The 15,963-nt window shown below is 41.9% G+C and overlaps 1 protein-coding gene across 3 annotated transcripts in view; it reads left to right on the forward strand.

Moving 5' to 3' along the window:
- The window catches only part of plpp3 (phospholipid phosphatase 3), a 144,327-nt gene that overhangs the window by 115,324 nt on the left and 13,040 nt on the right, over positions 1 to 15,963 (forward strand). For 2 of the 3 annotated variants that reach the window (XM_085983045.1, XM_085983046.1), the window contains exon 5: positions 8,639 to 8,815. The exons of the other annotated variant lie outside the window; for it this stretch is intronic. In XM_085983045.1, coding sequence (XP_085839171.1) covers positions 8,639 to 8,815 — 177 coding nt within the window. The remainder of the gene's footprint in view (positions 1 to 8,638; positions 8,816 to 15,963) is intronic. 3 annotated transcript variants of the gene reach the window in all.

A 15,963-nucleotide genomic window follows, 5' to 3' on the forward strand; every position in this document is an offset into this window, starting at 1 on the left:
GTCAAATCTATGAATAGAGATCAGCCCCAAAACATAAGTAAAACTTCTAATAAATTTTTAAAAAATCACATTTTTAAAATGACTATAAATTACATAAATTAACTATTTTAAACAAAAATTAAAATTTTTGAAAAAAAATAATTAAAGTTTTTAACGGGGCTAAAAATAAACTTACCTTTCTTTAAAGTATTTTAAAATGATAAATCAGTGGAAATTTCTTTTTTTTACTTTCTTCACCTCTTAGCCTGGTAAAAGCAGGCCTTGCGCCTGCTTTTCCAGGCGCAGCTGTTTCAGACTTACCTGGACTGAAGCAACTGTGGAAAAAAATGGAAGTTCCGGGCGTACGCGCTGCCTATCCGGTGCAGGTGTTTGACCTGCGAACCCCTTTCTTCAGAGAACGGAAGTTCCGGTTTCCAGCGCATGCGCAGTGCATGCCTAAAACTGGCACTTCCGTTGGCCCTACGGGTGAGTACACAGCGCGTACACATCTGTAGGGAACGCAATTTCTGGGCCAGTACATCTGTTGAAAGCAGCTGGTGGGACAACATAGAGATTTCATATTGTCATAATATGGGTTTGATTCCAACACCATTCAGACGAATGAGTCCTGATGCGAGACAACCTAGTTTGTGAGAACCTTCTGTGTACTTGATAAGTTATTCCTCATTATCTTTTGAGCCTTCTGAAATCCTTAGTAATTGTCATTATGTGGTTGTATGGAATGTGTGAAGCTGGGAAGGAAGCCATGGGAACTCTCAAGTGCACTCCTAGGGATAGCAGACACCAAGAATCAGCTGGAAAATTTACTGGAACAATCATGTAATTCAGGGTTGAAGATTTACTAATACCAGTTCACAGTAAATAGTACAGCTTATACAAACTGAAGCGTCGACAGCCTCCCACCCTCATTCATTGGAGCAAAACGGGATGGTTTCACTGCAGTGGGAACTCAGCACAAAATGTCTCTTCCCAAGCCCCCCTAGCCACCTGCTTTTAAAACATAACACATGCAAATAAATTATGCCTGAGATGTTAGCAAGTGTATAGATACCCTCTTAACATTAAGATTATGTGACTCAAGCTCGACAGAACTGTGTTATTGCAGCTGCTATTGCTTGCAATTTTTTCTTATTTTTAAACTATTATAGCTCCTCTCATTACTCTTTCCAGTACTATGAGACATGGTTTAGCTGCCATGGTTTAGGCATCAAGGGGTATGGGAAGAGAGGGGGAATATGGTATTGAGATAGAAGGTCAGCCATGATCATATTGAATGGCGGAGCAGGCTCGAAGGGCTGAATGGCCTACGTCTGCTCCTATTTTTCTATGTTTCTATGTTTAGCATTTAAATTTATTCATGATTAAATTACAGTTGGTGGCAACATTTTCTTCTTCCCTTCAACAGTTTAAGGCCTACATTTTCTGACTGCTGTTAACTGTTAATAGTGGTGTTCAAATAACTCTGATTGGAAAATTTAGGCTTGTTTGTTTTTGTAAATGGTATTCTGTGAGAACTTGGTGCTAGATATTGAAGACCAGCAGAAATATGCTTTTGAAATGTCTGTGTTATGGGACTGAGTGGCATCATTCTTTCACCTCTGGAACCTATATTTACTACCAACCCAGATTGATGTGGTGAAAGATGCCTTCTCTGTCTTTGAGCTCGAAGGGCTAAATGTAGAATCAAGTTAAATACTGTAAACTCCGTTTCTAGTGGACATGAACCCATAGCATAAAACTGGCATAATTCAGCGCTAATTGACAGTCTTATTCAGAGCAACTGCATGGAAGAATAGAGATGTTGCACCACTGCAGTAGAAGGTTCAGCAATGTTGTGGAAACTGTATACTGCATTAAACCCCTGCATTACCTGGTATGGGAGTCATTGAGGCTGACACTGGATGGTGTTAAATGTATCACTCCAACTTTGATGAGCATGAAATGTCCCTCATAACATTAAAAATATTTTTAAAAGCTCTTTTATATTTCACACCTGTTGATTTTTAATCCAAAAAGTACTACAGGAAAATGTAAGTGACATTTGTGTTTATCCATATTGATGTTCACTATCTAAACAGTCACTTTCCCCATCAGAGGCACCCCCTCCAACACCCCCATTTCAGAGATTCTCTTCCTGCTAATCTCCTTCCCCATTCGCCGAGGCTCTCTTCTTCCATAGCCTGTTTCAGTTCACAAAGGCACTCTTCACTCCCCTAGTTCACCTAGGCACCTTATCCTGTGACACTCCCATGTCACAGAGGCACTGCACTCCTCTAAACTCACCAGTTCAGAGTTACCCCTGCAACCTGCTGCAATTCGCAAAGTCATTTCCCCGCACACCATCCCTGGAGTTTAGAGACACTGGCCTAGAAATTGGGTATAGCCCCGCCAGCTCGTTTGCGCCGAAAATTTTGCGCTGGCCGTGGAGCCAGTTGCGCCCGTCCCATATTCACTTTTAGCGCCCCAAAGCGGAACTGGGCACTATTCCAGGGTGTGCCCGCCCCCGCTTGGGGCGCTGAAAGTGAATTTCAGCGCTCCCGGTGCCGCTGCGCCACCCGATGCGGTGCGGCAGGCTGCTGTAGTGCAGGCCTCCTCCTTCTCTTAAGGAGGAGGTGCCTGCAACGGCCGGAGCCCCGATCGCGAGTGCCGGCAAAAGAGCCCGGCACAACGGAGAAGTGCCGGGCTCCACGGAAACCAGCCGGCAATGCCGCAGGGGGGGGGGTGGTGGAGGAGGCCGGGGAAGGAGGTGCGGGCAGACGGCCGCCGAAAAAGCGGCCGGCCACACCTCCACCTTAAAGCGCCCCGCTAAGGCTGCAGTAAGGACCCGGTCTCCCGATGTTGTTAGCGGCCGCCACGGAAGAGGCGGCCGCTACTGAAGATGGGGGTCGGGGCAGTAGCGGGGCGGAACCGGGGCACTGCGCACACCGATGACGTCATCGGTGCCGGCGCAGCGCTGCCGGCTACCGCTGCCATTACCGCGGCCCTCAAAATCAGCGCTACCACCCCTACTGGCGCAGAAGCCCTCTTTGGGCTGTAACTGGGCGCAAAGCCCACCGAATTTCTAGGCCACTATATCCCTCTGACTCTCCCAGATTACAGAGACACTCTCTCCCTCCAGCACCACCCCAATTACTACAAAGTCCTTGATGCTCCTGGCCGCAGGTCCTACCTGAAGTTGTTGCTTTGTTCTCGGAGCACATTGGTGCTGCAGGTGGGAATCTTTGATCTATTGCAAGATCAGAAATTCCCACATGCAGCCCGCAACACAGAGTTCACTCTTAGAGTACAGCAGTAGTGTTGAGTATGAGCTAATGGGAAGAACATCAAGGAGTGGAGTGGGCAGTGACTCACTGATTAGTTGCCCGGGATTTACAGAGTGCCCTGTGCATATGTTCGGATATAGTGGGCCCACGTTACAGCACAGTATATCCTCTGACTCGTGATGAGCAAAGCCATGAGAGATTTACTAATGGTACAGATCCTAAATACCTATAAATGTTTTTAGATACTATAAAGGACATACAGGTTGATTTGCCTATGATAAATTGACCCTTAGTGTTAGGGGGTTAAATACGTGGGGTTACAGGGATAGGGTGGGATATGTGTCGGTGCAGGCTCGATGGGCCGAAATGGCCTCTATCTGCACTGTAGATTCTGTGATTCTGTGAGGGGTTCCATAAAAAGAGCTTGCATAGGCAGTTCCATAGCAAGCTATAGTTTAAAAAAATGATGATGATGCTAGGCTCCATATTTGTTGTAAGCTTTCAATGTCAGAAAATATTTTTAACTTTCTTCACAGCTGCTTGCATTCCGTTAGTCAAGTCACTGAGAATTTGTTGATTGTTCATGGACCAAATATGAAACATTAACCATACATTCTTTAGACATGCACAGTGCTTTTGTAGGATACATTAAATGATGGCAAAAACTCACAACATTTTGGGACAGGAGGTTTTTTTTTCTTTTTTTAACTCGGGATTATTGACAAAACCAATAATCTCTCCCATTGTGGGTACGGACATCCGAAATGTGCTGACCTCAGTTCTATGCCTGCCTCTTCCTCCAGCTTGTACAGGAAGGTAGCAATTTGCTGGAGTGGTTTCCAGTGCTTGTGGTCTCCTCCTGCCCATCTCTTCGCTAACCTACCTCGGTTTCTTTGATTTGTGGGAAGAGTGCTGTGCTTCCTGTCGCCTCTTCCCATTGTGTCCCTACATTTCCACAGGAACTGGCAGGGAGGCCCTGCCCTGCAGCTCCTGAGAAAACAGGAGATAAATTCTGTAGAGGCAGAACTCCCCTCCCCCTCAGCTGAACTGTAAAGCTGCCTGCATCTCAGTACCAGGATTGTTGCTCACTACTTGGTTTAATCTTTGTATTTAAAGCTCAAAGTACGTCCTAAAGCTTTCAGTTGCGTAACCATAGGCTGTTGCTGCTGTGCGCCTTGTTTATTTCTGGTTGATATTACCATATATTAGCAACATGAAAGGCTAACCATTTGTGGATTGCAGCAGTATTTGGGCTCATAGTTGTCAAACTTGTGGGAACTCTGGAACCCTGCCCATACAAAGATTTTCACATGGGTGTTCCTGAACTGTAAAACTAAAACAAACAAAAAGAGAGAAACTGGGCTAGAAATTTGTCTGCGCAGGCAGCACGTGCTCCAACCAGGAGGCCCGAGGTGGCCCAGAATTGGGCCTCAGGTCTCATTTCAATACTTTAAGTGAGTTGCCGGCGCCTGTCGCGGCCAGGAAATCCTGAGCAGAGCAGGTCCGGCACCTGTTCTGCTCAAGGCAGCCCAATTTCTCAGAGGAGACCTAAACCAGACTGTTAGATCCGTGATTCTGAGAGTATGATGTTTTTCAATAACCACACGGATGCTGTAACTTAACAATCAACAGGTATTTACTGGAGTAGGGTAGTCTCAAGACTGGGGTACAGAGACATGCTCAAGGCTTATATACAGGTGTGGTCACTGCCGGTACTACAGTATACAGGAGCTGTAAAAGTAGTTCTCTCTTAAAGGTACATACACTACACAGACGTTGACCCCCTCATTAGCATATGCAAGGGGCGCCTGAAAATTGTCCAAAGTCATTATAGCGTTGGATATTTTTCAGGCATCCTTGCAAAATTGGTCATTTTTGCCACATTTTTCAATTTCGGCCCCACTATTTGTTCTATTACGGGTGGATTTGATCTGTAGTTTTACTGAGGGACTCTGCATAGTTCAGAGACAGTGGGCTGGATTTTGATACTGGAGGCGTGTAGGAAGCGGGACTGCAACTTTTGGGGTTGTAGTCCCGCCTTCATCGAGTTGTGGCCAACCCACACGATTTTCACTTGATTGACCTTGTTGAGCCCGCCCAGCGGGCTTAGCAGGCCAATTAATGGCCACCCGGCAACAGGTGACATCACAGATTGACATTTCATCTGTCAAGAGCTTTTGACAGATGAAATATCAGCGTTTGACAGCACTTTGAAGCTGTCAAACACTGACAATCTGTACACTAAGTTAATTCCTTCCTCTCAGGCTGATTTAGAGATCTCTCCAGAACAGAAAGCTGAATGCTGCAACTTTTGACAGCTCGCGGCCATTCTGCTTTCTGTGCCGGTGAGATGAGGGACTCCCGAGACCTGAAGGAAGGAAGGCTGTAAAGGTAAGTAAAACTTCTTTAAACACTTGACACACACCAAACACACTTACCTCTGCACTCATGCACCCATCACTCACCTGAACACCGGACATCTCAACCCCTCCAAGCCCTTCAGCCCGACGGCCCACCTCGCTAACTTGGTGTGGTTTGGAGCCGTCGGGAATCCCACACTTCAGGAATAAAAATAGGGATTAGGCTAAAAACTGCCTGTTAACTACCTGTTAACAGGCAGTTAATTGGCACTAATCCCCTTCCCGCCTCGGGGAGGCGGGTCCCAGCACAGGTCGGGTATCCGCCTCCTTTGAAACTGGCATGGAGGCGGGTTGGGGGCAGGATGGGTTTGTGCCCCCCCCGATTTCGGGATTTTAACCCCCCACATGCCTCCAATTCCGCCTCCACGGCCCAATGAAAATCCTGCCCAGTGACTCTATATAGCTCAGGGACGTAGGTAAATCCGAGGCTGAAATTGGAGCTGATCCAAATATGGGACATTTGGTAGAACTGACCCAGTGTCAAGCTTGACTAGATTTTTGATTAAACTTCCATTAAAAAAAAAATCAATGCTGAAATTGAAGCTCAGTCAAGTTTTCGCATTTTCCTTGAGTTCAACTGCTGCAGAGGACAGAGTGTTCCCCTCACTCCTCCCTATTGCAATCTGCAGTTACAGCCAAGGAACTTAATGATGGCAAGTGACTTTTATTCTATTGCAAACTGGCAACATTAAGACAGTAATTGGCCTTGTGTTAAGTAACAATGTTGCCTTAAAGGAATGCTCCAAGATAATGCTTTACGGATGACCTTTTCCTTCAATATTCATCTGCAAAAATATACTCCTAAACGGATGTAAGAAAAACTGTACGAGGCTGGTTTCCTGACTGGGGTCATCAGCATCATAATAGCCTATCTGTGGGAGCTTGATACCTCCTTATTTAGCCTTGGCTCCCAGGACTACCCCTCTACCTTTCTCCTTTGGTTTCCCTGAGCCACACACCTAATGTAGAAGGTAGGCAGATTGGTTCCAGGCCTTGACCAATGCTGCTCTGAACTGCCATCTAGGAGCTTGATGACCTGTCTCAGGAACAATTATCCCTCCAATTTTAGCACTCTAATTGGGTTGCCTGATTTCCACCCAGCATCAACCCACAGCCAACGTGGCTGGGATCGGGAAATCAGAGGTAGGAGAAATTGAATCAATCCCATGTCTCTGCTGCATTACTTATTGATGTTCCAAAACACCAACCATCTAACAAGTAATTAAAACAAAGTAGTACAGTGTGTGGTGTAGTTTGCAAATGATCGCTGCAGGAAAAGGTCATAGCAAGTCATTTTCTCGAGCACTACCTTGGGTCTAGTGTAGATTCTATCTTGATTCAGCGAATACCCTTCTTAATTTCAGTGTTTTAAGTTCAAATTTTCAGTTTCATTCCGATATTAAAAATGTAAATGGGATTTTCTTAAAAGTTTACCCTACTATTCTTTACAGTTTCTTTATCTGTTCCTTTTCATGTGTTCAAATCTAATCGCTATAAGATGCTCTGAACGCTAATCAGTATTTAATGATCAGATTATAGAAAATTCATAGATTTTCTGGTAATGCATCCTTTAAAATCTTCTTTTAAGTGGATACTCCTGTTAAGTGTGTAAGTGACGGTAGGAAAATAAAAGTTATGCACTTAAGAGGCATGCACGTCAGATGTCTGGATGTGGTCATGCAGTTGCCATGGTGTCATACATTTTGTGTGGGGTCCAGGTTATTTTTTTTCTAATTAGATCTCATTTATTTTATATGCACTTGAAACACTTCACAGATATAAACAGGAATTGACTGCACAAACCATATTGTAGCAAGATGACGGAAATATTTGTTGCAGCTTGCACAAATGTTTTTTGTTAACTTTGATTACCACACATTGCTAGTGTCACTTGCCGGGGTACACCCACTAACATCAAAAGTCTTCTTAGGCCAGGGTCTCCAGTTTGGAACTATGCTAAATGATATCCTCGGTGTTTATGGAGTTAATTCTGAACATCTGTTTCTAGTAATGAACATTTTTGCACCATTGACTATTAGCACTTCAAAGTGTGGTTACAGTGATTAAGATTTCCTTTTGGATTTATGATTATTTTAATTACATGTGTGTGGATACTAAGGCCTGGCATTTCTTGGTTTACTTAAAATTAAATTGTTGTTACCAGTACAATAATGAATCCAGACCAATGTACTCTAATATGCCAAGGCCTGGTTTCTAATTCTAGCATTCACCAACATCTGAACTGTGAACATAATTTGGAGAACTTTATGGAATGCATAAGAATGAAGCAATCTGTCTCGGGGTGAAAAATTTCTGGAACCAAAAATGCCCTTTATAAGTGCATCCTGTCAGTCAGCCATGGAACTGATTAATGGGGCAAAGGGGTCTTGGCCAAGGAAAATGAGGAATTGGTAGAAAGGGTGAGGAGGAGAAATTAAAGTATATTATCGACTAAGGTGTGATATGAATTATCCTGATGTTGACAAAGACAATAGTAGAAACTGTGCCCTGAAGTAAAATTCTGATAGGTATTCAAATCTAGGACCGTTAATGTGACCTGACAAATGGAATATTGGACATTCTGCCCTGGAATGGGGAGTTGCTACTTTATGGCCCCACTCCCCTCAACCCTCACGCCATTTCCAAAATAGTGCAGGATTCAAGGCATGAATGTGATATAAGACATGAATATAAGACATTTGTGAAGTGAATTTAAAACAAATCTCAAATGATTGAGGATAAATAAAAAATACATATAAGCTTGGAACATTATTTATATTGGTTAGTACACCTCTAAATTTCTGGTAAATATTTTGAGTCTTGCAACATGTGATAAGTGGCAGTGTTTTGAAACTTTTTCTGTGGTATAATGTCCATTTTTATGGTGACATTAAAAAGTGTGACATTTGAAAAAGTAACTAACTTTAGAAACTAAATGTCCCTCTCTATCTTCAGCTTTATCTGCAGGCCCGGTTCACGTGGAGGGGAGGCCGGCTCCTTCGACCCCTGCTCCAGTTCACACTGGTGATGATGGCTTTTTACACTGGGCTGTCTCGTGTCTCAGACCATAAGCATCATCCCACAGACGTTTTGGCTGGCTTTGTGCAGGGAGCCCTGGTGGCTTATTTCATAGTGAGTATTACGTCAATATATTTTACAACTTTTTCTCAGAAGAATCTGTTTGAGAGTCTAAAGCAGCTCCTCAATGGCCATGAGCCAACAATTCGAATCTGACTCACAACTTAACAATCACAGCTCCCTGAGAATGGAGAATAGAGGAAATGTGGAGAGTGGAAATTATTACCTACTCTAGTTATACCTGCCAATTTTTTTCTGTGAGAAAGTAGTAGTGGTTCAAGTATGTGTACTCCTCGTTCTAGGGGAAGGGTTGATTACAGTTTCTTTTGGTTGAGGTCAGCACTACAATTGGAGGTTTTTTTATACTCATTCTGCTACAAGACTATAATTTATACCATAGAAAGGAGAAAGGCAGTTCAGAGGAAATCATGCGGCATGGATTAAAACCTTTATCTTTATATACTGGTGGCCAAAATCACAACAGCAAACCATTGGTTTTGTCGATATCATTTCAGTCTCTCCTACTAGAGTAGTGAAGCTGAAAATGTTTGAGAGGCAGATATTATCGATAAGTATACCAAACAACAGATACTTTTGATGTGGTTTAGGTTGAGTCCACATATCCCTGTGAACTGCTAATATTTACTTAGAGCCACTAAATCATCTTGCCACATTGAAGAAGTGTACGGATATTTAACTGTACACTGTCAGCTACACATTGACAGCGGATAAACTGCAGTTCGGGCTTGTCCATTTAGACGCTTAGACTTTGAGTTCGGATTATTTGGATAATATCTCAAGCATCCAATCCAATGACAGGATATTTGGACACTTATTGCCAGGCTAAAGGAGTCGTGTAGTATATAGTGATTAATCATTGTCTCGTTTCATGCAGTATGAGTTTAAGAACCCCTCTCCTCAAAACTCCACTACAGGCAAGATGTACTTCACTGGGCTACCTGAGATGCCCAGGAAGTAGCAGTAGTTCAATGCAAAAGGCAAGTTTTGAGCATGAGAAAAAGATGATGATTAGGACTTCTGAATTGGTATTTACATCAGACATGTATACTTCACAGCTACACTTTAGGACCACTTCCTACATATACCCTGCTAATACTGCAGCTGAGCTTCAACTTGAAGCTTTTGCATAAATGTCATTGTTCGGTGTACTGCACTTTCTGGAATTAGCTATTGTAAGGAAATGTGCCCTCTTCAAAACTGAACTTTGGAATGACTCTGATCTTGGTGCATACTATCAGTTCCAGTGAGACATTGCAGTGTATGAGATAGATTTATACTGAAATGAAGACCATTGTCTCCTAACAAGAGGTCATTCTATCTCTTTGACTCCCAAAGGCAGCTAATTTTAACTGGTTAAGAAGAAATACAGCATTCTGCATTGCTTGATTATTTTCATATGATGGATTGGTTGAGGAATAAGGAAGTGACTGTTGAGAAGTAAAAAGCTGTGGATTTAACAGCATTTCCTACCCCGTGCAGACTTCTTCTCTGTGTGTAAGGCTGGCTTTACTTAAAGTAGCTAAGTCACCAGGACCGGATGGGATGCATCCTAGGATGCTGAGGGAAGTAAAGTTGGAAATTTCAGAGGTACTGGCCATAATCTTCCAATCTTCCATAGATATGGGGGTGGTGCCAGAGGAGTGGAGAATTGCAAATGTTACACTCTTGTTCAAAAAAGGGTGCAATGATAAACCCAGCAACTACAGGCCAGTCATTTTAACCTCAGTAGTGGGTGAGCTTTTAGAAACGATAATCCAGGACAAAATTAACAGTCACTTGGACAAGTGTGGATTAATTAAGGAAAGTCAGCACAAATTTGTTAAAGGCAAATCTTGTCTAACTAACTTGATTGAGTTTTTTGAAGAGGTAACAGAGGATTGATGAGGGCAATGCGGTTGATATGGTGTACATGGACTTCCAAAATGAGTTTGATAAAGTGCCATATAATAGGCTTGCCAGCAAAGTTGAAGCCCATGGAATAAAGGAGACAGTGGCAGCATGGATACAAAATTGGATAAGTGACAGGAAACAGAGAGTAGTGGTGAACAGTTGTTTTTCGGGCTGGAGGAAGGTATACAGTGGTGTTCCCCAGGGGTCGGTATTAGGACCACTGCTTTTCTTGATATATATTGATGACTTCGACTTGGGCACCGCACTTTGGGAAGGCCTTGAAGAGGGTGCACAGATTTACAAGAATGGTTCCAGGGATGAGGGACTTCAGTTACGTGGATAGACTGGAGAAGCTGGGGTTGTTCTCCTTAGTGCAGAGAAGGTTGAGAGGAGATTTGATAGAGGTGTTCAAAATCATGAGGGGTCTAGACAGAGTAGCTAGGGAGAAACTGTTCCCATTGGTGGAAGAGTTGAGAACTAGAGGACACAGATTTAAGGTGATTGGCAGAAGGTCCAAAGGTGACATGAGGAATAACTTTTTTTACGCAGCGAGTGGTTAGGATCTGGAATGCAATGCCTGAAAGGATAGTGGAGGCAGATTCAATCATGACTTTCAAAAGGGAATTGGCTAAGTAACTGAAGGAAAGAAATTTGCAGGGCTACGGGGAAAGGGCGGGAGTGTGATTAGCTGAAGTGCTCTTGCAGAGAGCCGGCACGGGCTCGACAGGCCGAATGGCCTCCTTCGGTGCTGTAACCGTTCTGAGATATATAAAAATAAATTTAAAAAAAATATGCATAACACAGAATTCAACATTATAGTATGGCCTGAGCAAAATTTATCAAGAATATTGTCTCCAGAATATATGGTATCTTAAAAAAATCCTAAAACTACATTCAAATCTAATCTACAGCCACTTTTTAGTAATATTACCTTTTGCAGTTATGAATGTTCTTCATCCCATAATACGTCTAAGAATGATTAGTTGTGGCTCAGTTCAGTATCCTTCTGTGAAATATCTTGGAAAATAATTGCTAATTCAGGTTGGAAGACAGGTGAATGCAGTCACATGATTGATGAGGCAATGACATCTTTACCATTTTAGTTTTAGGTTAAAACTTTCTAGAAAGTCTGCACAAAATTGCAAAATATTGGTATTGCAACATAAACGCTTACAATAGCCAATATCGTGAACTTCAAATTAAATTCAGAGTTTTCAAAATAGAATCCAATAATTTAGTACACTTCAAAAATCCATTTACCAATGCCAACATGCTATTAAAACATGCAATAAAAAGTCATCTTAGTGAACCACCTCCAGGTTTTTGAAATACATCCTGTGACAATGAATGAATTTTTCTCCCCTTTCTGTTTTTTTGGTGTTTTTGATATAGCAACAGCTCAGAATAATAAAGGTAAAGAGTTACATTTAATCCCCAAAATGCCAAATGATTGGTGGGAACATATAGTCCAGTGCCTCAAGATTGGAGAGTTAGGAGTTATAACATAGCATCATTCATTGTTATAATCCATGGTACATCAAACCATAAAACAACAGATTAATGCATCAAGTACACCAAATCTATTAACACAAGGAAGAAAAAAATAATTTAGAAGGATCATGTACATTATTGATTCAATGAAGTCATCAACTTTTAAGAGGTCTTTGCTTTCCAGAAATTAAATGTTGATCATTTGAATATATATATATATATATATATATCTCAGAGGAAATTATAATTTCTCTTTCACTTTCCTCTCATTTTTAAAGAGCCACAGATTTTTATTCAACCTTTCTCAAGCCTCACCATGGAAGCCACTGTAGTTGTACAATAATTTTTAAAAAGACTACAATGTAAATGACTTTCATTCTATTGAAAATAACAAAAACAACAAAATTGCATAATTCACTTCATTAAAGCAGTCTGTAGATTTTTGTAATGTGGCTCATATCCAGCAAAACCTAACACTTTTACGGCAAAGCTATATAGCATTAGAGACTTGTTATTCACAGCAGGAAAATTTAAGTCCTAAACATCATTAAATTCACTGCTTTCCCTGTCGCTTCTGCCTCTTGGGATCACTTACTTTTATCAGGGAGTGCTCAACCCAGATCTGGTATAAAGATAAACCCTACAGGTGATCTTCATTAACAAACCAATTGGAATCACTCTTACTCTGAACTTGATAGTTTTGTGTAATTCTTGGTTACTTATGGTTGTGAGGTAGCTGTGGAGTAATTAAAGTTCACCCCACTAAAGTGCACACCTGTTAGTTGTATAAACTGTTTAGGTGTATTGCTATACAGTTATTGTGCACTCGCATCAGTATTGAATTAAAGAATAAACCAACACTTGCGTTTATATCAACCTCAGGATGTCCCAAAGTGCTTTACAGCCAATTAAGTACTTTATTTTTTTTTGCCGTGTAGTCAATGTTGTAATGTAGGTAAAGCAGCAGCTAATTTGCATACATTTGTGATAATGACCAGATAATCTGATTATAACCAATGCCACTAAAACAGATGCTGGACGAAGATGGTTACGGTCACGGAAGGAGCGTTAATCGCGGCCAGAAATCCTTCCACCACTTCATACAGTTCCCCAAAGGGAACAGTATGAAGACACGTACGACGACGACTAAAACAGATTATCTGGTCATTTATCTCATTGCTGTTTGTGGGAGTTTGATGTATGCAAATTGGCTGCCGCATTTCCCTACATTACAACAATGACTACATTTCAAAAGTAGTTTATTAGCTCTAAAGCACTTTGGGATGTCCTGATAAATGCAAGATTTTCTTTCCTTATTCTTTTCTGACCTATAGATATCTTTATGATCAAGAAGGGTATATGAAAGTAAAAAGGGAGAATCTCAACCAACCACTAAATTGGGAATCTCTCAGGGGCTTAGGCTTTGATTTTTTCAGTGGAGGCGGGTTACGTGCGGGTCAGGTGGTATCCAGCTTCCAGTCCCGCCCCTGGCCCACAGACGTGATTTTACGTTGATTGACCTTGTTAAGCGCGCCCTGCAGGTTTGCCGGCCAATTAAGAGGAAGCCGGTCAGATGACGTCATTTGATGACGCGTCATCTGCCAGTTTTCTTAAAGGGACCATGCACTTGAGGTGCATTGAGATGCTGCAAACACTGACAATCACTGCACAAAGGTGAACTCTTGCACCCAGGCTCTCCAATGACTCCCTCCATAGGCTGGAATAGATGGCAGCTGCAGGTGAGGTGACAGAAGCGATCTGTCACTGGTGAGAGAGGTTCTCCCAATGAGGTGGCACTGAACATGGATTTCAAAACTTGGTACCTAAAGAAATGTGTAAATGCATTAAAAATGAATTTCCCAACATTTTCTTACCTCTGAGACTCACCAGTGCACCATTGGATCCTTCACACCACTTCTGCAGCAGTCATCAATCCAGAAACATTACAGCAGACTCACAACACGCCACACTTACCTGGCGTGGTGTCCGGATGTCGGGAAACCTGAGGCAGAAGCGGCAAAATTCAAAAATAGCCTGTCAACTACCTGTTAATAGGCAGGTAATTGGCTTTAATCCTCTTCCCGCTGCTAGGTGTCGGGTCCATGTGCAAATCGAGACCCAACACTTGGGAAAATTGTTTGGAGGCGGGTTGACGGCGGGATTGCAACTCACCATCAATCAAAATGATTTTACCCTTTGTCCCGCCTCTAAAGCCGCCCTCTGAGCGCCGGCAAAATCCAGCCCTTAGGGGCCAAGTTAGTAAATATAATGCTTGCTGCTTCATGATCCAATGTAGCAAGAAAGCCACAAGAGGCAGTGAACAGCTTGATTTGGTAATGGTATGTGCCTCAGATGACATACAGTGAAAGGAAATGGTGGCACCCTTGGATGATAGCAACCACAGAATAATTAAGTGCAACGTGATCTGGGATTGAGCTCCACCGAGGACAAACAGTCAATTTAAAAAAGGCAGTTTCAATGCAATAAGGAAACAGCTCTGTAAAATTAATTGAGGGGGGATAATTTATCAACACCTCGGTTGAGTATAAATGGAATACTTTTAAAGGCATACTGCTGAGCATGGAGATAAATACATACTTAAGGCTAGCAAATGTAGTTTAAACAAGTATGATCTGAAATGGATCAATAAATAATCCAATGTGAAATAAATAAGAAAAGCTAAATCTTAAACTCCCACAGGGAGAAAGGTGAGTGGTACCACCGGGATGAATATGAAAACCTTCAATTAGCCACTAAAATACTGGTTAGAGGGGCAAAGGGAAATCTGGCTATGGGTATAACTGCAGATGCTAAACCAAAGAGCAATAAATGTTTTTTGTGCTTTAACAGTTAGACAGGAGGCAAAGACGAAGTGGGACCCTAAAGGATGATAATGTGATGGAAATAAAGATGAGCATAAAATAGTTAATATACGTAATGATTACTCCCTCGAAGTATTTACTAGGGAAGGCACCAGTAACATGCCCTCCACAATTTGAGATAATTGAACTACAACGCCAATATCAACAAGATGGAGACATGTTAAAAGGACTGCGAATAAACAAAATCTCCAGGGAAGTATCATATTTATCATAGGGTATTAAAAGAGACAAGGATGAGATTTATAAGGGGCTGATGGGTAACATGATGAAGTGATGGATGCTGGAGAAACCCCATTAGATTGGAAAACAAGATGGAAACTCAAACCAAGGTGCTGTAACACACCTCCTAGGGCCCTGTTACACAGCACCACTGGGAATAGGTTAGCTTTCCCTACATCCAGTTGGTGGAGTGCGAATATATGTGATGCAGACAGACTTAACGACAGGTAAAAAAATCTTTAGAATTAAGGGAGGAAGGAAGAGAAAAGAAAATGGCCTGTGTATTTTAAAAGATATCAAAGGAAGCGGACCCTGAACATGTTAAATGATCCAGCATCTCTATCACAAGTCTAAGATTTTGAATTTAGTGTAAAATGGGTATTTGCAAACCTTGCTTAGACTAGTAATAGGGTTAACTAGTTCCTGAATAACAAGTTTTGAAGAATCCTGGAAGTGACCTATTTAACACAAAACAATGTCTGTTAACAATTAGTGATTAAAATGTGAATAATTCACCAGCACATATGTTTTAAATATTAAAACTAGTTCCTTCTATTATTCTGTTGAGATAAATGAGAGAAACAGTTTACTGACCCCCCACTCCGTTTTCAAAGACCTTGTGTTTCTGTTTAAAATGATTCTTTGGTTTATTAAAAACCAATGCTGTATGTTAAAATGTCTTTCTAATAAAGAATCTTT

The sequence above is a fragment of the Somniosus microcephalus genome, chromosome 3 (genome assembly GCF_052327205.1).
Source record: "Somniosus microcephalus isolate GS21.2 chromosome 3, FLI_Smic_1.0, whole genome shotgun sequence".
NCBI lineage: Eukaryota > Metazoa > Chordata > Chondrichthyes > Squaliformes > Somniosidae > Somniosus > Somniosus microcephalus.